The sequence below is a fragment of the Mixophyes fleayi genome, chromosome 7, assembly GCF_038048845.1.
Source record: "Mixophyes fleayi isolate aMixFle1 chromosome 7, aMixFle1.hap1, whole genome shotgun sequence".
Classification (NCBI taxonomy): domain Eukaryota; kingdom Metazoa; phylum Chordata; class Amphibia; order Anura; family Limnodynastidae; genus Mixophyes; species Mixophyes fleayi.
Window position 1 is genome coordinate 39,734,417 of NC_134408.1, and position 25,237 is coordinate 39,759,653.

The following is a 25,237-nucleotide window of genomic DNA, read 5'->3' on the forward strand; positions in this document are numbered from 1 at the left end:
TGTCTTACATTACTATTCATGCTTATGAGATTTTTATTTCACCATAAATGTGTCTTCTGTTTTTCCCATCATCTGGAGGTTTTTTATTCAGCAATTGGAGATATGTTAAAATGGAGAGAACAGGGAAGGAGTAAATATTGGGAGATATTGGTGGACGGCTCCTTCCATCTGAATATTTGACCTTACTCTATTACGGACTAATCACCACACTTAGTTTCCTGTGCAACCTCTTTGGTTAGTTAAAATACTGGCTCATCATCAGCATACAATCCTTGTTCTGACAGACTGAGTATATATAGCAAAAGCTGAAAGAAAATAGATAGGTGCACTAAAGTTCTCAATGTTGTTGGATGAGGACGTAGTAGAATATATGCAAAATTTAAGTTTTATTATTTTAATTAAACCAGCGATATGTAGAAGTATATATTCAATAAAATCAATGTGTGTAATTAAAAGAAGCTGGATGCACCAGATGCCTTGCCTCAATATAAATATTGTAATTAGGGTAGTGTTATTATCGCATTTCAATCCTCCACATGAATCATAGGCATAATCTGTATGCCACGTTAAATAATCTCATTAAATAAATATGTAGCAATAGCATCAGTATCATTCGTTATTCTCTTAATAGCTATAAAGATACATGGAGGTGATTTGCTATCTACCTAAGGAGGCTCCACCCTAACTCAGGTTTTATTGGAGCAGATCATCGTTTCTATATGCCACATCTGATGTAAGAGATTTCATAAATAAGTATACAGCAGTGGTGCCAGTGTAATTCACTAGTCTCTTAATTACCTTTCATTATTCTAGTGAATTCATGATCTCTATACCACGAATGGTATAAGATAATCTCATTTATTGAGTATACAGCAGTAGCACTAGTGTTGTTCGCTGTTCTCTTAATAAGCTTTCAATTATACAGAGGTGATTTGCTATCTGCCTAAAAGAGCTCCAAACTAAATCTTGTATATAATGTAGCAATTCATCGTTTCTTAGATCCCCTGAGGTCAAGAATGAGCTGGTGCACCCAGCAATATGCCGATGTTTGTTTCACTGTCTGCTTATTCAAGGCCTTGAATAAGAACTGGTCACCATTTGCAGTGTCTCTCAGGATTCATCCAACCTCCACCCCAGGTTTGAGAGACTGATTGAACTGCCTTGCAGCCTTTTACTAGCACCACACAGGTTCAACTCTTGATTACCCACCACTGATACAGGTATTTTGGAAGACCAGGAATGGACCTTCTCTATGAAGCCCACCCTTTCTTCTCCATTCATACCCCAGGAACTCTTAGATCAGCTTTTCCTGTAGATGAACACACTCTTTGGGAAGCTCCTTCCCACACACACAAACAATCCCCCTGGTGTTTTAAAGCACATAAGTCAGAAATAGATTACTTAGATTACTAATTATAAAACTGCATTTGACAACAAAGGGTAGAAAATTCTGGATATTAGAAGTTTGAAGAGGACATTTCACAATTGTGCCCAAATGTGAAATAAGCTGAATATTTCACAAACAATTTTGAACAATATGCTTATCTCTAATATAATGTTTGAATGTATGAAGATCTTTTGATTAAGTACATTTTTTATAGAAAACCTCTTCATATGCAATGGACAACAGAAGTAAAATGAATTCCAATGTGTTAAATGTATTTTTTGATTGCCAGTAAAAAACAGTTAAATGCTCACTGTTATTGTTATTTGAACATATTAAATTACATACTCACCATTCAGGGTTGGGTTCATGATTTTGTCTGTTATAAGAAAGAAAATAAAATATATTTAGTGTATACATTATTGTACATTTTGAAAACAACAGGACAGGCGAGACCACATCCAGCCCACCAAAGGTCCATGCATACCATATTCACTTCTAGCAGGGCCACACCCATTTTCCAACCAATTGTAGGGCTTTTGGTATAAGAATTTCGGGATTGTTGAGAGTAAGGCTTGGTACACACTACAGGTTTTTCACCCGATTATCAGGCCAATCACACGATAAGCGACTGTTCGATTGATATCGCATTTGTATGTACACTCCCACGATCAATGATTATTATTTCTATGCACATCATATCATTTGACTTTATTTTATAAACCTTATAAATCTCTGTCAACGATCTAACAATATCGTTCCAATTCTACAGTGTGCATGCACTCTAGAACAGGATTCTGAGAATACAGAGTCATAATCTTTTCAGCCAATGGTTATGACAATGAAGAGCACAGATCTGAAGGTAAATCTTGTAAACTCTTGTAACATGTGTACAGTGTGTACACATGAATTGGCATGCTGATCTGGACATTCAGTCCTTGGTAACATCATTAACGATATTGCATCAGGATAAATTTTCTGTAATGTGTACTCAGCCTTATGTAATATATAGTGTGCAATACTTTCTAATCTTATCATACTGTTAAAAGGCACATTCATTCTTATCACATTGATGTATTAAAATATAAGTTGTTACCATCAGAAATACATTTCTGTACCCCCATCGCCATTGAAGAGAAAGAGACATTACAATAATGGAGTTATTTTTGAGCCATTACAAAAATGCAAAGATGCACCGCAAAACAACATTTTCTGCTTTGTGATGGTACGCGCTGTTTTGCGAGGTTTTGAATATTGCTACTGACGTATGTATGGTTTAGAGCACCAAGATGGCATTGAATTCATGAGGATTATAATATTGCTTCCAATGAAGGACAGAGATTGGTACACTTGATCATGAATACAAAATTGAGATTGTGGTTTGCCAGACAAGGTAGTCTAATAAACTTTAAGAAGTGAAGACTTTTAGAGGCGTATCCAATTTAATGGGAATCAGTACAAAAAAGCAAGGTGGTATGATTTTAAGACTATCTCAAAGGTGATAATGCTCAGGTCTTGAATGCTACACTCAGTAAGACACCATTTGTACCATTTCACTGCATTTGTTAGCAAAGTGATTAACATCTGTAAATTGGGATTGTAACCATATCTTGAACAGTTTACATCTCAGTTTCAATGTATTATTGCACAAATACAAACACACCCTTTTTGGTGAGGGGCACTGAAAAAATGAGCAATCTTAACCTACCTAGTATTCATATTGCAACTAAAGATTCCAGCGGCTTCTATGTTATGCATTCATCTTGCATCTTTCGCTGGCAAGAAAGTGGTTAAGCATGTGCTTTCCTTACTGCCCCCCCCCCCACTTCCATGAAGCTCCTCGATCTTTACCTAATGCTGCAGCTAGACTTATCTTCCTCGATCTTCGCTCCACATCTGCTTCCTCTCTTGGCCAAGCATTACTCTTCCCCCACCAAATCCTCAAACTCCTCACCCTCATGTACAAGGTTCACTCCAACTTCACTGCTCCCTACATCTCCAACCTCATCTCCATAGATGCTCTCTCCCGCCCTCTCCAGGCAACTAATGACCTGTGGTAGACAGGGTAAAGTCGGAAAGGCTAGCGGTGGAGCTCACAGGAACCGTTGATAACGGTGTCCCTAGCGGTGCTGCAGTATGATGATGAAGAGCCTGGCATGCATTCCACAGTGGAACGCATAAACTGGATATCCTGATGACGTCACGAAAGTGGGCGTGACCCAATGCGTTTCATCTGCAGAAGCAGATTTCTTCAGGGGATGTGTTATGAGTTGGTGATCTAATGGGCTTCCTTATATATTGTCAATGTTGCCACTCATTTTATCTTTCATCCTCTTTCATCCTCCATCTCTCCCACTCTTGCTTCTTGCCCTCAGATCCCCTTACTTTGGCTCACCCTATGTGTCAATTATTTGTCTGCCCATTTTCCTTTAGATTGCAAGCTCTAGTGAGCGGGTTCCTCTTCCCTCCTGTTCTCTTTACCTATAACTTTTGCTCACCGCTACCCTGCGCACCTTCTCCTTGGGCTCTCTGCGCATTGACTCCACTCCTCTATTGTCTTTGCACCTCTTTCAGTGGCTCTAAACCTGTTAGTTGCACCCACGTTAATGGGCACAGGTTTCAGCCTTTTACCCCAGTAGCTGTATTGAGAGTTGAAATGTTATTTGTTTACTGTATTGTACTGTTAAGCTATCTTATTGTTTGCCATCGGTATGGTGCTGCAGACCTCGTATGGCACCCTATAAATAAAGCTTAATAATATAAATTTTTAAAAAGGAATTTTATTGGCATAATGATTCAGGTTTGGACTGTGATAAAAGATTTAGATTGGGAATGTTGATATTGAATATGCAGAGATATGTTGTAAGTCTGAGAATAGTATGCTTATTCATATGGGAATGTTGAGACTGTATATGTTGTGATATATGGGCATGCTGAGAGAAATAGATAGGTAGATAGATAGATATAAGAAGACTGAGAAAATTAGAATATTGTTGATATGGGAGTTATTTCAAATTTAGGAATGGTGGATATCGACTGATATGGGATAGATATATAGATACATGGGAACATGGACATGGTAGAGGTGACATGGAAAAAAAGACAAAGACGTGAGACCATATAGAATGAAGAGTTAGTAAAGAACATGAAAGTACCTTTACACCACATATAAATATATTTCAAAAGTCTAATAGAACTTGGGCAGTCAGCAGCAGAGTGTACAAGGAAGGACTCAGTAACGACTGTACCTCAGAGATGGGTACTTCGAGGAAGAAAGTACCCTGAAATTGTTTCAGCTTTCAATCTGTTCAGCCTACAGTCTAGAGGAGCTCCAAAGAGAATAGCTGAGAACAATGTTTTATGAACTGCCTCCTGTGCCCTAAGCAGTATGTGTTTGCAACTCATCTGTCTGGTATTTCAGATGTTAGTACCCAGATCAGAGCAGAAAACTTGTGCCATTTTCATTTTATACGCAGTGCAGTAAAGTGATGAGAAAAAACAGAGGTCTTTTCTTGATCCCCGATGGAGGCTATTTCTAAACACTCTGAACGATTGTGGCAAAAGGAGGTAGAAAAATTAGAAGACAAGCAATGGGGAAATCAAAAATCTGTATACTGGGAGCTAAGAAAAGGCTGAACATACAAAAAACCAAAATAAAAATGTAAGCATAGTTTAGACATAGATGTGTCCTTGTGTCCTTGAGAGAAAAACCCAGGGAGAAAATCCCCACCATTTGAGAGAGAGGAGGTAAGAGTTTTGCAGAAGTCTGAGAGTGCATAACAGAAACCCCTTAGCAACTATAGTTGAATAGAGTTCAATTTGCTGAGCAAGCCTCAGGTCTAAGTCTCAGTTAGGTATGCAAATGTATTATGTGCCTGTGGTGGAAGGTGACTAAGTCTGAAGACACTGACTGCCTTAAAGGAGGACCTGCAGAGAAACTAAGATCCAGTAGCAACATTGGGGTCATTACAATTCCTTGGCCTCATAAGATTTTTATAAAGGTTGGTGATTTTCTATGGACAGGGCCCTCTAGCCTTTTGTTGGTATTGTTGGTCAGTCCACAAATATGACCTGTTAGAACTAATGATGGATGAAGATTCAACATTCACTTGTATGTTTACCAAAAGAGGTGGTAGGGGTCTGAAAGTCACCAAGCTTTTTAACCCAGGAAAAGTGGAAGTACTATTACAAATTGAACTTGTAAACAATGCTAACTGAACTGTCAGAGGAACAAAGAACTGTGGTCCTATTTAAGTGAGAGTTATGTATAATGATTTTATATCAAACAGGGAGGCAACAATAAGGCTGGACTTATGTTTACATTGGGAGAGAAAGGATTGGTAATATTTCTCTGTATAATATTAATGTTTTATTGCATGCATAACTAATGCACATTTAATTTGGATTGTGCTATACATAGTTTGAAAAGGACTGCAAATCTGAACAGGGGAACTTTGAACCTGGGAATCATGAGTCTAGTCGGTGGCTAAGCTACTTTTAACATACCAACAGAACTGAATTGTAAAGCAGAGATATTTAAAATTAGAGAAACAAATACAGAAGGGAAAGGGAATTAAGGTTAACAGAGAAAAATTAAAGTCTACTAATTAAAAATAAAAAAATATTGTTAATAATTAAATTGATGGTGGGATTATTTAAAAAAAAAAAGGAAATAAAAATAAATAAACATACCTTGGTTAATTATAGGTCCTAAAGTCAGAAGGTTTCCCGTAGCTCTACTATCAGGAAGGAGAGACCTCATTCCAGTGCAGTACTGAAAAGACAAGTCGCTTGAGTATTCACTATAATAGGCTCATCCGACAACATTTATATATACAAGTTTGTGGTCCAGTTTATTATGCCATCATGAAGTATAAAATATTCAATTGGGTCTAGCAGAACAGAATTAATTAAATGTATTTGTTTTGTTTTTTTATACCCAACAGTTGTCATTGTTACTACTGAACATGAAGTTAAGTTAGTACAGTGAATATAAAAAGTGTACACACCCTTATTGAAAGACAAGTGTTTGCAATGTAAAATCTGCAATCAAGATAAATCATGTCAGATCTTAATCCATCTGTAATGTGACATTGCACCCACCACATTCAAGTGAAAAACAAGTAGGCAATTTTTACGAAAAAGTTAAAATAAAAAACCTTACTGCATACGTGTGCACACCTCTCAACAAATATTATGCAGAACACTTTTTCCTTTAATTATAGAAGTGAGTATGTTTGTAATAAGTCTCTGCTAATTTCGTACACCTGGACTTTGCAATTCTATCCAACTCTTCCCTGCAAAAAAGATTAAGGACTATCAAATTGCAAGAAGATCTCCTATGCACAGCTCTCTTTAGGTGGTTCCACATGTTTTTGAAAGGGATTGAGGCCTGGGCTCTGACCAAGCCATTGCAAGACTTTGATTTCCTTTTCTGAAGCCATTCCTTGGTTGACTTGGAGGTATGCTTTGGATCGTTATAATGTTGGAAGGTGAAATTCCTCTTCATCTTCAGCTTTCTGACAGAGGCCAGCAGATTTTACGACAAAATATCTTAATATTTGGAACTATTCATTATGTTCTTTATCAAAACTAGAAAAACAGCCCCAAAAGCATGATACTGCCACCACAATGCTTCATAGCAGATATAGTGCTCGATGAGCTGTGTTGTCTTTGCACCAAAAACATATTTTAGAATTAAGAATAAAAAGTTCAAACTTGGTCTCATCAGACCATAAAACTTTTGCCATCATTGTTTGGAGTGATTCAATATATTTTTTTGCAAAATTTTGAAGGTTTTTTTTTTTTGCGAGAAATGGCTTCTGTCTGTCACAATAGCCCATAGCCCAGACATGTGCAGAATACAGGAGATTGTTTTAACAGACAGAGAATGACCTGTTCCTGGCAGAAGTTACGGAAGCTCCTTTACTGTTGCCGTAGGCCTCTTGGTAGCCTCAATGATGAGTTTTCTCCTTGTCCTGTCATCAAATTTGGAGGGATATCCTGATCTTGACAATGTCCCGCATTTTCTCTACCTTTTCTCCACCTACTGATGATAGTGCACTGTGTTCCATGGTAAGCGTAATGCCTTTGAAATTATTGAAATAATTTTCAATTATTTAATACCTTTCAATAATGAGATCCAATAGATATTTTTAAAACTGTTGTGGACCATGGCTATCCCAGTTGGATGCAACCAAGGAAACTGCAAGGAAATTCTACAGGAACTGCTGATCTTTATTTCCAGTTAATCACAATCCCTTGTATTGCTGGCAGCTATGTGCTATTTACCCTTGAACCTGATTTTGAATGTTATTGATTAACTTTGAACACAGCTACAGCCCTGTTATGAAATGGTGCTCACATCTATGTGACCAGGGTATTGTAGCTCTGTTAGTTTCATTTATTTTTCTTACAATTATTTCACTCCAATTATGTTGATTGCAATGTTACATTAAAGGGTGAACGAAGGTATGATGGGGTTTATCTTGATTCAGGCTTTACATTACATATATCTGCAATGTCAATAAGGGTGTGTAGACTTGTTATAGTCACTGTAACTCCCCATAGGTTATGATACGGCTATATTTATAGACATGATCGAATAGAACCCTATAACTTTGTTCATGTCCAACCCACGTGCAAGTAATGGGTGCTCATTTATGCAGTTATTGTTAAATAATTGTGCTCCTACTGTCCTAAAATGGAGAAAAAGCAAAGTAAAATCCTAAATTATTAGCATTTATTTATGCAGCAACAACACAGTTTGCAATACTAGAGAAATTTATTCAGGTTCATCAGTTTCTGATCAGCAGAACTTCCAATCTTAACTTTCCTACCTTCAACAAACACACCAGGGTGTAAATTAATTAAGGAGCCTTTTTTTGTAATGGGCCAATATTCGTGGACTTTGACAGCTAAATATAAAACGGCACTGTGTTTAAAGGCAAGTTATCCCTTGAAACACATTGCCATTTTAAATTTAGCTGTCAAATTACCTGAATATCGGTATTGGAATACAGGTATTCAGAACGGTGGTAGTCAGCATATCGATGCTGACTACACCGACAACACTTGCCCCGAACATCTTCAGTCCGGATGCCTGCTTCCCGACAAGGATCCACGGTTCTGTAAAGCTACTTCAGACACTGCGAAAAGAAGCCATTTTGTTGCACTATACACCTAAATTATGGCAACTTACTGATAGAAGATGATTTCTTACCAGAAAAAGAAGTAATGTAACATAACTTGTGATTGTTTCTTTAACCAGTGCATGTGTAACATACAACACATGTGTCCTACAATATAGTAGTAAATGTATGATATTTGGCTTGTACTCACAGGTGTGCACATCTCATTTGTGTAATTACAGAGATGGATGTCACAATGCAAATAGACAACATATAAATCCTTGACATAGCCGAAGAGCTGGACTGAAAACTGTCCATTCGGAGATTTTCCATTTGAAATTACATTAATAGTGGAATCCTGTTGGCTGCGGCAGCTGTAACATAACATTGGGAGATAATAAGATCATTTTCTTGATTTGAAATTTGAATAGAATTAAAATTATTGATTATTGCTAAATCATCCTATTGACAATGGTCACTAAAAGTGCTAGACAGTATGTCAGTTGAGAATTAGAAATAAACAATAGAAAATTGTAAATCTACTTAGTAATACTAGTTTCTGCAGCTCTACATATCATTGTCTTAGCTTATACTGCGTAAAACAAATCAGACTTTCCTGTGATAAACATACCTGTTCTTTATTATATCATATTTTGCTGAGGTTGATGCATTCATTGAACCTGTAGCATAGCAATTTCTCATCAGTACATAAAACTGAGAGCTAGCTGCTGATTTTAGCATGACTCCAACGTACAAAATGGTTTTGGATGTCAGTAGAACTTCTGAGCCCTCATAGGGTGTTTTGTAGCTTGAGTCTTGAAAGAAAGCCATAGTTACCAGTTGATCTCCTGTTCCTTCCACACTAACAACAATTGAGCTGTAGTAACAAATAATGTCTGTTATTTTATATAATAATAAAAATATCCTCAGTGCTGTGTGAATAATGGGAGAATGCAATTATTATTGTTTTGTCCATAAGTCACAGGAGGATGATAAAATAATAAAGAGAGGGGTTCTACAGGTATAAAGAAGGATTCCTTTTAAATCCCTTAAACAAATTTCTGTAGTAAGAAAAAGAAAAATCTAATAGCTTTTGATTTGTCTTTTTATATGCATTTTCTACACTCCTGCAGGTACTTCAGAACTGATATAGGCATTACAGGTGAATTCTTATACCTTAGTCAGGCAGTCCAATAGGAAAAGTATTTAATCACACAGTTAAATATAACAAATATTATAAAGATATATAAGAAATATAAAAGCATAAGTGAACAATAAATATTTTAAAGATATTTAGTGATAAATACTTAATTTAATTATAATAATAACAACGGTGTCCCCTTGGCGCATATGTAAAAATCGTGCAGAAGGATTTAGTCCAAATGTTACAATGACATCACACGAAATGACACAAGGTTGCAACTTGTGAACAATAACAAAAGTACAAAATGTGATATAGAGTTACAACTTGTGAATACAGAGGTTGAACAGCATGTACGTATTGCGAGCATAAACAATACAATCACCTCAAACACATATATAAATAGCAAAGTTCTCACTAGATTGGACACAGAGGTCCCAAAGAGGTAAATGGAGTCCAATAGGTGTTCAGTGATCCAGGTAGTACTTGGAACACCAGGCACTGTACATCAAACGTGAATACTGGAATTTATCCACACTACAGGTCTAAAGACTTTGTGTTTGGTTACCAGACTATTTTTATGTATTCTGAACTTTATCTTTCACCCATGTTGCCTCTGAGGTTTATACAATATTCCTGAAGACGAGACACTCTCTGATCTATTGCTCATCAGAGCCTGGCGTTCCAAGTACTACCTGGATCACTGAACACCTATTGGACTCCATTTACCTTTTTTGGGACCTCTGTGTCCAATCTAGTGAGAACTTTGCTATTTATATATGTGTTTGAGGTTTTGAGCCAAGGTCATTTCGTGTGATGTCATTGTAACATTTGGAATAAATCCTTCTGCACGATTTTTACATATGCGCCAAGGGGACACCGTTATTATATATATATCTTTGTAAGGACTGGAACTACCCTTACCGATCCCATTCCCCCTGTGCAGCAATACCCATTACACTCTACATATACCAGGGAGCGCTCACCAACATCCACCTTATCTGTCACTTAATTTAATTAGTGTGACAGGAATTAATGAGTGAATATATAAAAATGGGGGGGGGCTTTTATAAGATGAACCTGTTAAAACTTTTTAAAGTTAATGTTTTTGTTAGGATTAACTGAGTGTTTGAAATGATAGCAAAGGAGTCAGGAGTAGGTTGAAGATGGTACATGAATAAGCAAAATACAATTCAGGAATAGCAGGTATTAATCAAAATAAACTCCAGGTATTGCAGGATATAAACAAAACAGAATCCGGGTATGACTGGATAGGTAAAAACAGTCTATAAAATGGCTACTGAACAACAGGTAATTGCAGGAAAAGAAGGACACTTACAATAAAGATGATTACTAGACACAGGCAAATGCTGCGAACAAGATGCTGGGGAATGCAGGCAAACTATAGTTTAGAATGAGGTAACAGGTGGTAGAGCCAAATATACATGGGAACAAACAATAGTATGCAGATAATAAGTGTTTTTAATACTTCACTCTCTTCTTATCTTCTTATGTTTATAAGAATTTTAATTAAGAAACAGCAAAGTATTTATTTTTAAATGTAATTCCAGGAGAACAATTGCAAACAAATAAATAATTAATTACAGGCTGTCAGTGCACCTTTCTTGAAAAACACTTCTTTTCTTTATACTCTTTGTGATAGTGTTGAATACCTTAACAGTAAAAGGATTAACTCCTGTTTACATTGTGTTATATTATGTTACATATATTTGAAATCTCTTAGATTAATTAGATTATTGTGTCCATAATGGGAATTATTATTATTATTAATTTTTATTTATAGGGCGCCACAAAGTATCCATAGCGCCGTACAAGGACAAACAATGGCACAGTACAAGGTGAAACAGCACAGTACAAGTAACAGTAAGCACTATAACTCTGGGGGCTCAGGCACAGCATGAAAGAGAGGGAGGGAGGGGAAAAGTGAGTACAGGCAGGTAACTATGGCCCAAGAGGGTGGGCACGGATGACAGGTTGAGAGTCACTGAGGGGAGCGGAGAGAAGCAAGAGGAGACAGAGGGCAGAGGGACTGAGAGGAGGTGAGCTGAGTAGCTGGAGAGCGCAGTTAAAAGTGATGGAAACAGAAGGTAGGAGAGCCCTGCTCAAAGGAGCGAACAATCTAAAGGGAGGGGAAGACAGACAGACACATGGATGGGATGGAGAGACAGGAGAAACGGAGACGGAGCCGAGGAAGGGGGAGAAGGGAAGAAGGGATGAGAAAGAGAGGTAGAGAATGAGCCAAATGAATGGAAATGAGTGAAACCAGTAAGTAGTCGTAATAATATTTCACTGCTGAATAGATCTGATGTCCGTCAAGTCCTCGTTAATAGGAACAATGAGCGATAGACAATGATAAGTATAGAGGAGGCGAGTGGCCAGCTCTCCTCACTCTCCACTAATTTTGTCCTGTCAATAGAAATACAGCTTTGCCATAGCAGTAAGACAGGAGGCTCTCTAAGACTAAGCACACACTGGAGGTTTTTCAGCCGATTATCGGGCCAATCACCCGACAAACGGCCGCTCGTCCACATATCGCATTAGTGTGTATACTCACACGATGAACGACAATTGTTCCAAAGTGCCGATTATCGTTTCATTGGATGGTCGTACTGTAGAGAGTGCTGTAGATGGAATAATTTGTTTGTTCTGAGAGTGAATATTTCGTTTCAGAGTCACAGAAGCTAACGAAATTCGTTATGACATGTGGATAGCTATAACAAGGCGATTTTAATGTTTTAATCAGTGTGACAGGAATTAATGAGTGAATGAATATTGTGCTGTCATTCTGTAAACGACTAGAGGACCAGATGAAGAGCACAGATCAGAAGGTAAATCTGTCTAGTGTGTAAGCATGAATCGTCCGACCGATCGGACCTTCAGTCGCAGGTACAATCATTGTAGCTGTGAGGCTGTTAGCTAGTGAGAATTCTTGTAAGTGAGATTCTTACAAGTGTACTAACTAATTTCGTTAGTGCAGTTAGAGATATACACAAGATATTCTACATCTGACAAGAGTGTATTATTTGAGTTTTCTATCTCTCCTCTCTCTCATCCACAGGTAAATATCTCATTCAGCCACTGCTCAAGCTATCTGTAAAATATCAATTGTGCAGATATTTTAGTAATATGGTATGGTTACCCTCTATTTGTTTGTTTAAGAATTTTATTATTTTGTTTGTAGTGTGTGTGATTAGTGGGGGCTAACTCATGAAAGTGGTCACATGGCTATTTGAACCTATTTAAACTGCAGTATTAGGCTGTTTAAGCCTGTGAGGCTGTTAGCTAGTGAAAATTCTTCTAAGTGAGATTCTTACAAGTGTATTAACTAATTTAGTTAGTACAGTTAGAGATATACAAGAGGACAACAGGAGGGGAACCTTTTACCTGCAAACACTACTACATGAGGACAACATTCCACAATCAGCTTTGAGCTCTGATATCCTTCACCACCTGGATTGTTATCTGCCTGGACTCTCCCTGTTGAACTGTTTCTCACACTTATTCAGGCCTGCTCCAGTATTTTGACTTGGTGATTCCTCTTACGCTGCTTGGATTCCCACTTTTAAACCACACTGTTGCTCCACTTAGCTTGAACTTTGTACTGGCTCCCTCTTGTCCTGTGGACTTGTATAACCAGCTCAGTGCACCTTGTATTATGCCTTATGTTACACTATTGCCTTCCAATCATGCCTGATGTCACGGTTTCTTCTAACTATTTTTTCTAAACACACCCATCTGGTATCTCTGCTGTCCTTACTGCTTCCTATTCCCTGACTCATACTGTACATCTCTTCTTCCTCTTTTCTCTCCTTCTACCTTTGCACTCTTTCACTTTACTCACCTTTCGTGCTCTCACCATTTCCTCACTCCACTTGTAAGCCCTTACCACTCTTGATTTCTGAATTCGTTCAACTGTCTTTTCCACACCTTCTCTAGCTTTTTCACGATTTACTCCTCTTTACTTCTATCCCTTCCCTCTATCCCCCTGCTTCCCATGTCCAATCTTTCCATATTCTTCCTCCTCCTCACTCCCCCCTCTCACTTCCCACCCCCCTCCCTATTTCACTCCTCTCTTCTCTTCTGTGCCTCTTGGCCCCTGATCTAACACGCTGCCTCCTCTTCCGTCTTTTCCTCTCTCCTCCTTTTCCCTACTCACACCCTTTCCCTCTCGTCTCCATCGCTGCTCTTCTCTCAGCATCAGTCTGCTCCAGCCTACCACCTCCCTCTCTTTCCCCCCAGGTAATCTACTCCCTCATGTCACTCCTACCTTCTGCCTCTCCCATTCATAAACCCCCTTATCTGCCCCATCTCCACTCCTCCCCTACCTCTTGCTCCCCTGCCTCTCGTCTCCTGTCCGCTGACAAATCCCCTTTTATTTCTGCTTCTAGTCCAATTCCAACCCTCTCTTCCTGTCATTCCCCTCGCTCCATATCATACTCACCCTTGCACACGAGCAATCCCAGCAATCTCATCCACATCTCTCCTCTTCCCTTTCTTCCACTATCCTGTGGTCTCTGGAATGCCAGATCAGTCTGTAACAAATTGACCTCTATCCATGAACTCTTTATCTCTAGATCCTTCAACCTGCTTGCCATCACTGAAACCTGGCTATCCCCTGAGGACACTACCTCTCCAGCTGCCCTCTCTTTCGGGGGCTTGTCCTTTTCCCACACACCCAGACCTGGGGAACGGCAAGGTGGTGGCGTCGGCATACTTATCTCCTCCTGCTGTTCTTTTCGGGTTCTTTCTCCTGAACCCTCCCCTCTCTTTTTCCTCCTTTGAGGTACACTCTATCCACCTATTCCACCCAGTCCACCAGTGTTGCGGTTATATACCGTCCTCCTGGTCCTGTCTCCCAATTTCTTGATCACTTTGCCAGCTGGCTCCCTTACTTTCTCTTCTCTGACCTTCCCTCCCTCATCTTGGGGGACTTTAATATCCCTATAGACAATCCCTCAGACCCTGCTGCCTCCAAACTTCTCTCCCTCTCCTCCTCCCTTGGTCTCTCTCAATGGACCTCCTCTCCCTCCCACCGCAGTGACCACTCCCTAGATCTGTTTTTTTCACACCTCGGTCCTGCCTCTGACCCCATTAATTCACCTTTTCCTCTCTCGGACCACCATCTCCTCTCTTTTAGCATCTCTCCACCCATCTCATCGTCCCCATCCCCAAAAGTTACTCTCACCAGGCGCAATCTTGACACAGTTGATCCTAACAGTTTCTCCTCCTCCCTGGGCTCGCTCCTCTCCCCCATCACCACTCTTTCTTGCCCCGATAAGGCTGTCTTCTTTTACAATCGCACTCTTACCGCTGCACTTGACTCTGTCACCCCGGCTGTCAACGTCAAGCTTCATCAGTCCCCGCCGCAACCGTGGCACTTTACTTACTTAAACTTACCGGCTATATTCAAAATGCTCCCGTAGTGCAGAACGGCTCTGGAGAAAGTCACGCACTCATGCTGACTTCCTCCACTTCAAGTTCATATTTGTCTCTTACAGTTCGGCCCTATCTCTTTTTTTAAACAATCTTTCTTCAAAGCTCTCATTTCATCCCAATCCTCCAATCCCCATCGGCTTTTTGCCACCTTCAACTCCCTCATTTCCCCTCCCCCTCTCCTCCCCTCGCTCTCTGTTGTCGACTTTGCTACCCACTTCACCGCCAAGATTGAGTCTATAAGTCATGACATCTCCCAGAAGTCCCTTCTTACCCCACCTTCTCCCCCCTCCATGCCCACTCTGTCCCTCCTTTCTCCTCTCCCCTCCTGCTAGCTCACCCTCCTTCTCTTCCTTCACTCCGGTATCTGCAGATGATGTCCATACCCTTCTCTCTTCCTCTCCCCCCTCCACTTGCACACAGGACCTCCTCCGCTCCCTATCTCTTGAAGCCTGCTCTCATCTGGCAAACCTCCTCAACCTATCCTTCTCCTCTGGAATCTTCCCCTCCTCTTTTAAACATGCTCTTGTCTCCCCCATACTTGAAACCGTCCCTTGATTCCGCATCTCTCTCTAATTACTGCTCTATTTCGCTTCTTCCTTTTGCCTCCAAACTCCTTGAACAGGTTGTCTACAACTGTCTTACCTCCTTTCTCTCTTCTCACTCACTCCTTGACCCGCTCCAATTCAGTTTTCGCCCCTTCCACTCCACTGAAACAGCCCTCACTAAGGTCACTAATGACCTTTTCCTAGCTAAATCCAAAAGACACTTCTCCCTTCTTCTCGACCTCTCCTGGTTTTCCTCTTACCTCACCAACCGCTCCTTCTCAGTCTCTACACATGACTCTACACCCCCTCCTCTTCCCTTACCCATTGGTGTTCCTTCAGGTCCCGTTCTTGGCCCCCTGCTTTTCTCCCTCTACACCTCCTCCCTTGGTGTCCTCATCCCCTCCTTTGGCCTCCAGTACTACCTCTATGCTGATGATACCTAAGTTTATCTTTCATCCCCTGACCTCTCCCCTTCCCTTCTGTCTCGTGTCTCCTGCTGTCTTTAGGCCATCTCATCTTGGATGTCCCAACGCTTCCTTAAACTCAATATTTCCAAGACCGAGCTTATAGTCTTCCCCCCTTCCAGGACTCTCCCTCCTCCCCCCCTCTCTGTTTCTGTTAATAACACTACCCTCGCTTCTGTCCTCCAAGTCCGATGCCTTGGGGCCATCCATGATTCCTCCCTCTCATTCAAGCCTCACATTCTGTCCCTCTCAAAATCCTGCTACTTCCACCTTCGAAATATATCTAAGATACGTCACTTTCTCACCATGGAAGCTACGAAAACTCTTGTTCACTCGCTTGTTATCTCTCGCCTTGACTACTGTAACCTCCTTCTCTCTGGCCTACCTGATTCTCACCTTGACCCTCTTAAGTCTATCCTCAATGCTGCTGCCTGCCTCATTTTTCTCTCCCGATGCTCTGTCTCTGCAGTCTCCCTCCAACAGTCACTACATTGGCTCCCCATACCCTACAGAATTAAATTTAAACTCCTCACGCTCACCTTTAAAGCTCTTAGTCAATCTTCCCCTCCCTACATCTCCAATCTCATCTCTACCTACACTCCTACCCGCCCCCTCTGCTCTGCCTGTGACCGCCGCCTCACTACTTCACTGATCACCTCCTCTCACTCTTGTCTTCAGGACTTTGCCCGGGCTGCTCCCCTGCTGTGGAACGATCTTCCACGTTCCATCAGGTTAGCATCTACACTCAAAGGCTTCAAGCGTGCCCTTAAGACTCATTTATTTATTCAAGTCTATCAGTCCTTCTTCTAACTTCCTTGTCCTGGCTCTCTCCCCCACCAGTACCACCCTATTTGTGTCTCCCCCTTGCCTTTAGGATGTAAGCTATCATAAGCAGGGCCCTCTTTCCTTGTGTGCTCCTTCTACTATTCCATCACCCTCTGTACCTCTTGGCCTGCTTTGCTAGCCCTGTTTTCCCTGTTTTTTAAGCTTCAACCTACTTCTCGCTGATTTCTACCATTCCTTTCACTATCTGTCCCAGAAATAATCTGATTTGCTTTACCCTGTCACCTGTGTTTGTATATATTTTGTACTTTCTGTATCATGTTGAGTCTTGGTTATCTGTTTTCTGTATATGTAATGTACGGCGCTGTGGACCCATTGTGACGCCTAAGTCAAAGATAATAATAAATAATAATAATTTTAGGTAACAAGTCGCTCAGAAACCTCTTCAGTGTGTACCTAGCCTAAGGTTAATTTGCTCCCTCCAGATGAATATTAGAGACGCAGTGTCCTGCTTAGCTCTCCACTGATGTGTCTTTAGAAAGCGGTGTTTAATAATCAGCTGTTACAAGTAAACATGTAATATAACCCACACTAACTTATATTTCTCCTCCCTTTCCATTGATTCCATCCTGTCAGCAGGTATATAGCTCCACCGCAGAAATGTTACAGGTGGGTCTTTAGGGACAGCTTGTCCCCCCTGGAGCCACAGAGTCCTGTACCATTCTCTGCCGGTCATTCCTTAACAAGCAAAGTTCACTGATCAATTGTTGGGTTCTGCAACAGGTGTTCAAACGTTGCACTATCTTAAATATCTCCTTTGAAGACAAATCTGCTGTTTGAATAATAGATTTCAGCGAAAGGAATAGAAAATAAAATTCAAGATTCAGCTTCCCTTCCCGACTGTCCTCCAGAACTGATGCGTTTCATCATGAACTGTGACTTTTTCAAAAAAGAAATTTATCATGGGAGGTTTCTTCTTATGGCATTTGTGAACTCACGGAGCTATATTGTCTGGACTTTTATTTAATTGTCTATATATTAACATTATGAGGTGTCAATCAATATGCATCGCTGTAAATTGCAGCGAAGCATATTTAAGCACCACTCTAATGTACTATGCCAAGGTTACTCTGGGAGCCCTGGCGATGTCCCCCCTGTAGTGCAATCTGATTCTCCTATTTACCGACATGAATGGAGGAAGTGCTATGTGCATGCGCATAGCACTTCCACAGTGAGGGATCCAACGAAGCCAGAGAGACTACAGCCATCCTGAGATCTTTCTGTGAAATGCAGAGCTTTTCAAAGCTTAATGCATTGCAGAACTTCGCAGTCTCCATATTAATCTATGGGAACAGCGATAAGAAACATTACAAGGGTTATGGAAGGAGAAAAAATAGATTTTGATTTTCTGGAATCTTTTCCTGCTCAAGTTGCATTGCAAGACGACTTATTCTGTTTATTAGGGCAATTATATCATAGTATTCTGGAAGGATATGTTTTGGATTTATTAATTCTTAATTTGGGGGTTAATTTTATATACTATAATTTGTGTTTTAAATTATTTGCTTGACAATTTGCTATTTATTACTTGCAATTGCTTCATATTATCTCTCACCACATTGAGCATTGTTATTTTAGCTGATGCAATTTTATTTAATATTAATATTTAAAATGTAATGTAATTTTAAGTCAGTCCCATGTTTTATTTCATGTTAATTCTGTTTAAACTGAGAGTTTAATGTTGCAAGACTACTTTCAACACTGTTTTTTCCCTTTTTCTTTACAGACAAGGGGGTAAATGTATCATACCCCGGTTTTTGCAACTCGCGGGAGATCGGCGTCTTCACAGCTTAAATTTAAAGCGGCGCTGCCTTGAAAACCTTTACAAGGCAGCGCCGCTTTAAATTTAAGCTGTGAAGACGCCGATCTCCCTCGAGTTGCAAAAACCGGGGTATGATACATTTACCCCAAGAAGTAATTCTATTGCAGAGAAGGTGCTGGCTAAAATGTGAGACAATTTATTACCTTGCTAATGTTATACAATTGTTTCATTCCCTGCACAGACTTGTCTCCTGATTGGTTTTAGCTCACTTTTGCTTTCCTTCTTCAGTGCCTCGGTGTCTACATTTCCGGTATAGTGAAGATGAAGATGAAGATGTTATATTCCATTTGCCATTTCTCCATTTCATTTTCAGTCATAAATTATTTTTAACATTCACGTTTACATCTACCTTGCATTTCTTTTTTGGCAATATTTAATTTTTAAAATACATTTACTGGATTTTTGGTTATATGGTTTACCAAAAATAAATGCTATGTATGATCCACCAAAAGTACAGAAGGGCTGAGATTATATAGGGCAATTGTTGCCATGTGACACATGACCGTATGGAGAGAATGAGCTCACAGTGACTTGCCACAGCACACCATTTTGTTTCAAATAAACTAACTCCATCTATAAATTGAGGCAATGGTTAGTCTGTCAACACTTTGATAGACAAATACAAATAGAATAGGTAACCACAGCTCTTTAATAAGTGAAATCAACTATATTTGTCGTAATGTAACATTCATATGCAGAAATTTATTGCTTCTTATTTTTACAATTATTTTACATTCCACGGTGATGTACAATGGGAAGAAAAGCCAACATACATTGATTACAATACTGGGACATAAATTGAGACAAATGGAGTGAAACCCCTTCTCACAAGAGCTTACCATTTAATAGATATGTAACAATGTTAGTTATTAGCTATATTACATGCACACTATTACGCAATTACCTTGAAAAAGGCATCACTGCTGTTTCAAGAGAGAGCTGCATGTCCAGAGGGTATACACAAGAAAAATCTATATTGACCATAATCTCTCCGACAAATGATGAATCCATGGATATGTAAATTGTATTTTTGAAGATAACATGTGTTTTATTGTTCTGTACAAAGAAAGGAATATTTCTAATGAGAACATTACCAATATTTTCTTACATTACAATTGGACTATTAGTCAAAACAGCACCAAATCAGAAGGCAGTGGATGAAGTTGTTGAACAAAGAAAAGGTCAAGGCAATTGGTGAGGTTCAATGGTCAGGGAACAAAAGGATGGCACAATGTATACAGATAAACAATTGATTCCCTGGCCATATTATATAACCTATAATGGGTGTCTAGGGAGTCGATAGGCCAGAACTTACACACATGCAAAGTGTCAATTGAAGCACATGTCACATAAGAGTGCAAGGGCCAGCACCATCCCACAAAACCACACTCATGGAATCGTATAACTTGAGTCTGTTATATTCCCTCTGCACTAGTTAGCCATCCCATGACATATCCATGCTGCTCTAGAAAACTATTGCAGATACTGATTAGACATATTTCTACCTCAAGACTAAATACATTAAAGTGTATACTAGTAAAAATGGTTGCATTTTCCAGATCTTTTTTCCCCGCATATTTATATGCAGTGTTATGTTAGGGGGCAAAGGCACCATTTGCTCTTGGCCTACCAGGGCTTCTGGTAGCAATGGAAACTGGAAAATATCTGCCCTAAAACTTATATCTCACCTTGAAGTGTCTTACACTCATATATTCTGAAAATGTAAATGTACTGCACCATCCACTGTGATCTTTGACCTGGGCACGCTAACATCTTAAAACGTTGTACACTTTTGGATATACTCTCCCCTCATTATTACCTTAAACTAGAGATGGGTGGACTTGGTTCCCCGAGAACCAAACCCACCTGAACTTTGCCTATCCGAGTACCGAGCCTGCTCTCCCGCCCGCTCGGATTCCAAATCGAGGCCGAATGTCATTGTGACGTCGTCGGATCTCGGGGCTAGGTTCTCGCGATAATTGAAAATTTTAAATACCCGCCCCCTCAGCAATCCATCGCCATTTGACAGAGGGGCAGAGCAGGGTGTAGTCACAGGCTGATTAGAGTAGGGACAGAGAATATACCTTATTCTTCATCCAATTGTGATAACAATTGTGATAACAATTGTGATAACAATTGTGATAACAATTCTGATTACAATTCTGATAACAATTGATAGAGAAGAGAGGAGGATAGAGGAGTCTTTTTTTCAATATTTGACACTACAAGTGCTTTGGGGTGTCCCCCATTCTTTTGCATTAATATTTCTGGCTGTCAAAAGTCCTGTTTGTCAGCAGTCTTAAAAATATTTTTTAGCACTCCCAAGTGCTTTTGGGGTGTCCCTCATTCTTTTGCATTAATATTTCTGGCTGTCAAAAGTCCCATTTGTCAGCAGTCTAAAAAAATAATATTTAGCACTCCAAGTGATTTTGGGGTGTCCCCCATTCTTTTGCATTAATATTTCTGGCTGTCAAAAGTCCTGTTTGTCAGCAGTCTAAAAAAATAATATTTATCACTTCCAAGTGCTTTTGGGGTGTCCCCCATTCTTTTGCATTAATATTTCTGGCTGTCAAAAGTCCTATTTGTCAGCATTCTAAAAAAATAATTTTTAGCACTCCCAAGTGCTTTTGGGGTGTCCCCCATTCTTTTGCATTATTATTTCTGGCTGTCAAAAGTCATATTTGTCAGCAGTATCTAAAACACTTTGTATCACTACAAGTGCTTTGGGCTCAGAATGGATTCAAAGCAGTCCACATATGAGCAGAATGAGCAACCAGGTTCTGTCACCAGTCCTGATGGTAGTGTTTCCAGTACGTCATCTGGGAAAGGCAATGTCAAACTACATAGTCTTTTGAAATCAGTCAAAAAAACACACCCCAAAAAAAAAATTATTGTGTTGAAGCGAAAAAGAAGTGTAACTGAGGAAAAGTTAAGTGCCGATAATTTTTTTTTTGCCAACATGCCATTCTACACACGCAGTGGCAAAGAGAGAATGAGGCCTTCACCTTTCTCTATTAGTGGCAGATCCAAAAAATGTTACCGAGCCTACAAGTGGTGCACAACTACTGTTACGCGTCAAAGCCGAGCTGCAAGAAAACAGTAAGGAATTAGAGGATAATGTTTGCTCTGAATCACAAATGACACCAATCCCTGTGGAGAGTCCATCCAACAGTGGGATGTCTAATCGTGAGCATTCTGTTAGTGTACCCATAAAGAAGGACCCTTTCAGCAGTTCTGCTGATGTGTGCCTGAACAGCCCGAGTGTAGCCGGTGATACACAAATTGAGGATGCCACTATGGAAATAGAAGAGGATGAGGGGGAGATTTGTGTAGGCGACGAGGGCGCTAATGAGGATGTTGATGAGGATGAGGTTGTTTTTGTAAGTCCTGCACCAGTGGCAGCAGTTCTGGCACGTGACAAGAAAAAGACCATTGTCATGCCAGGCCATAAAACAAAAAAATCCACTTCCTATGTGTGGAATTATTTCTACCCCAATCCAGACAACAACTGTATAGCCATTTGTAGTGTATGTCAAGCCACAGATCGCCGTTGAAGGTTACTTCCCAAAAATGTTGAGAAAATGATATTTATAAAAATGAACTACATCTTCCACGAGGAAGGCCATCACCATCTAAGACATGCAAGCACTGACTGTTCTCTAATGGCGGATTCAAGCGGCGATGAATTGATAGTCTGTGATGATGACGTACACACTGATGAGGGTGAGGATGAAGCTGCTGAAGATGATGATGATAGCATCTTTTTAAAACTTTCTATTTAAGTATAGTCTGTGATGATGACGTACACACTGATGAGGGTGAGGATGAAGCTGAAGATGATGATGATAGCATCTTTTTAAAACTTTCTATTTAAGCAATCTACCCCCAAAGAGGAAAGGGACTTGGGGCATTTCCATATCATGTACCGTCTTGAAAGGCTGCTGTTTGGGCAATTTATCCTTAAGGCTAGGGTGTCATATACACAGTGACCCCAAAATGCTTTGTCCATTTCTATTAATATTGTACAGTCTATAACGGCTAAATCTTTTGGTGTTTTATACAAGTGGAGTGGGGCCTAGAGAGACAGAAACCCAACTGGCTTTCTCCATTTCAATTAATATTGTACAGTCTATAGCGGGTGAATTTTTGTGTATTTTCGACAAGTGGAGGGGGACCTAGAGAGACAGAAACCAAAATGGCTTTGTTCCTTTCTATTAATATTGTACAGTCTGTAACGGCTGAATTTTTTGGTATTTTATACAAGTGGGGGGGGGAGCCTATAGAGACAGAAACCAAACTGGCTTTCTCCATTTCAATTAATATTGTACAGTCTATAACGGCTGAATTTTTGGGTATTTTCGACAAGTGGAGGGGGGCCTAGAGAGACAGAAACCAAACTGGATTTCTCCATTTCAATTAATATTGTACAGTCTATAACGGCTGAATTTTTGTGTATTTTCAAATAGTGGAGGGGGGCCTATAGAGACAGAAACCAAACTGGCTTTCTCCATTTCAATTAATATTGTACAGTCTATAACGGCTGAATTTTCGGGTATTTTTGACAAGTGGAGAGGGGCCTATAGATACGGAAACCAAACTGCCTTTGTCCATTTCTTTACATATTTATCTATAAGTGTAGGGTGTAATATACATCCAAAGACGATGGCTGCATTGCCAATATGCATAGATGGAGAGGAAGACAATATCGTTTGTGTGTAGAATTAATGAAGGCCTACCTACCAGGAATTAAACTTTTTTTTGATAATTTATTAGCTTTACCATTACATTACTTATCCAAGAAACAGGTGGAGCACTAAATTTGGTTATTTTATGCCCAAAAACATTCATTTTCCAACAAAATAGCAAAGCAAAACCAAACAAAACCAAAACCAAAACACGCAATGGCAGTTTTGCAAAACCAAAACCAAAACACAACGGTAATCCAGATCCAAAACCAAAAACAAAACCAAAACATGGGGGTCAGTGAGCATCTCTACCTTAAACCCAATTTAGCAAATAGGAATGAAACATATTAAATCACTGGCAGCTGAAACAAACATTGCTATAAGTGCATCATTGTTTTCATGAGTGTTTACATACTTTAAAGACCAGGAAAAAATGTTTGTATATTGTATTTTTTTAAGACAAATAGGGATTACTTTTGGTAGCATATTGATTCCTTTTTTTGTTTTTACAAAGCACTTGCAATGCACCTATATGAAAAAAATAAGTGAAATTAAGCAGGCATAAGGCTGTGGGTGACTGGATAACAGTTCATGTTATTGTGTATCTTTTGTGGTTTTAGAAACACAATTATTTTGCATGAAATATAAACATATTGGCATAGCATTCATGCAATATGGGTCATTATCAAGCCTAATAGATCATACAGCCCTATCATGCTGAGTAGAGAACTGGGAAGAGATAAGTAATATTTGTTTACTTTTTAAACATTATGTTCATTAATTTACTATGTTATTTATTCAGGTGATGTTTTATTTCTCTTTTTTTATATCATTTTCCGGGTCCTTCATGAACCTTATTGTTAATAGTTATCCTACTCTAGCTGCCATTGCCTGCCTTACTATACAAGAACGATGTCACTGACAACCTGAATGGGATGCTATAATGCACTGACATTTTGGAGAGCCTTTTATATACATGGGGGCCTCATTTAAAGTTAGGAGCAAAGCAGAAATGATGTAATAAAGAAAAATATTGGCTGATTTTTCATGTGACACACAATTACTGGAAAGCTTTATTTTTGCACTGTTAAAGTTGAGTTAGGACACTTCACAACTGTAAATCTGTCAGCACATTTTTTTGATTTGTCTCCCCTACAGTGTAACATGGCTTTGCCAAGGTGCAAACATGCTCATTTTTTTTGCTTTGCTCCTGCTAAATTAAAACTTCTAAAAAAAGAAAAGTAGAGGTATTGCCCACAGCAACCAAGCAGATTGTAGCTATAATTTATTTAGTACATTCTGGAAAATGATAGCTACAATCTGATCGGTTGATATATGCAACAGTTCCACTTTTCGTTTTAGAAGTATTAGTAAATTAACCCCATAATCCATGTCTCATCTGATGCAACATGCATAGGAAAATTGTCTCCTTCATAGCCCTGCTTCTCTGATCATGACTTAGAGAGAATACTATACTTTATCATAGATTTTTTGTAAAACAGCTTTTATCCAGTATTAAAGATCAGTCTAGGCATAGGGCCATGCGTTAGATACTTTGGTAAGTTTAATTGCCAGTGTGAATGTACCAATTGAGGAGAAACGTGACCGTGAGTGGAACAGAGAGAAATAGGGAGAATGAAAGTGAGAAAGAAAAGGTGGGGGGAGAGTTTTATATCAATTTTTCATTAAAATAACATTGAAGTTACAGTTGGGGTTATAGAATATCACAGTGATAGCAGCAAGTCAGGATGGGATGGTACAAATGA

At 39.4% G+C, this 25,237-nt stretch overlaps 1 protein-coding gene and 1 pseudogene across 1 annotated transcript; one reads left to right on the forward strand and one right to left on the reverse strand.

Annotated features, from left to right (window-relative positions):
* LOC142098491 (uncharacterized) overlaps positions 1-25,237 on the forward strand; it is a 182,959-nt pseudogene that overhangs the window by 38,706 nt on the left and 119,016 nt on the right.
* Positions 3,304-20,495, reverse strand: LOC142098022 (pancreatic secretory granule membrane major glycoprotein GP2-like). The gene is made up of 5 exons (XM_075180435.1): positions 20,475-20,495; positions 19,691-19,842; positions 9,146-9,391; positions 8,726-8,888; positions 3,304-3,435 (listed from the first exon to the last, which is right to left on the reverse strand). Exons 1-5 carry the CDS (start codon positions 20,493-20,495, stop codon positions 3,304-3,306), a joined length of 714 nt encoding a protein of 237 aa, XP_075036536.1.

Excerpts from the sequence above, each read along its gene's own strand:
- LOC142098022 (XM_075180435.1), bottom strand. The coding sequence starts at position 20,495 with ATGAGTGTAAGACACTTCAAG. Across the intron at positions 19,843-20,474 it reads TGAGTGTAAGACACTTCAAG|AACAATAAAACACATGTTAT; the intron begins GTGAGATATAAG and ends TTCTTTGTACAG. Across the intron at positions 8,889-9,145 it reads TATGATATAATAAAGAACAG|CTGCCGCAGCCAACAGGATT; the intron begins GTATGTTTATCA and ends GTTATGTTACAG.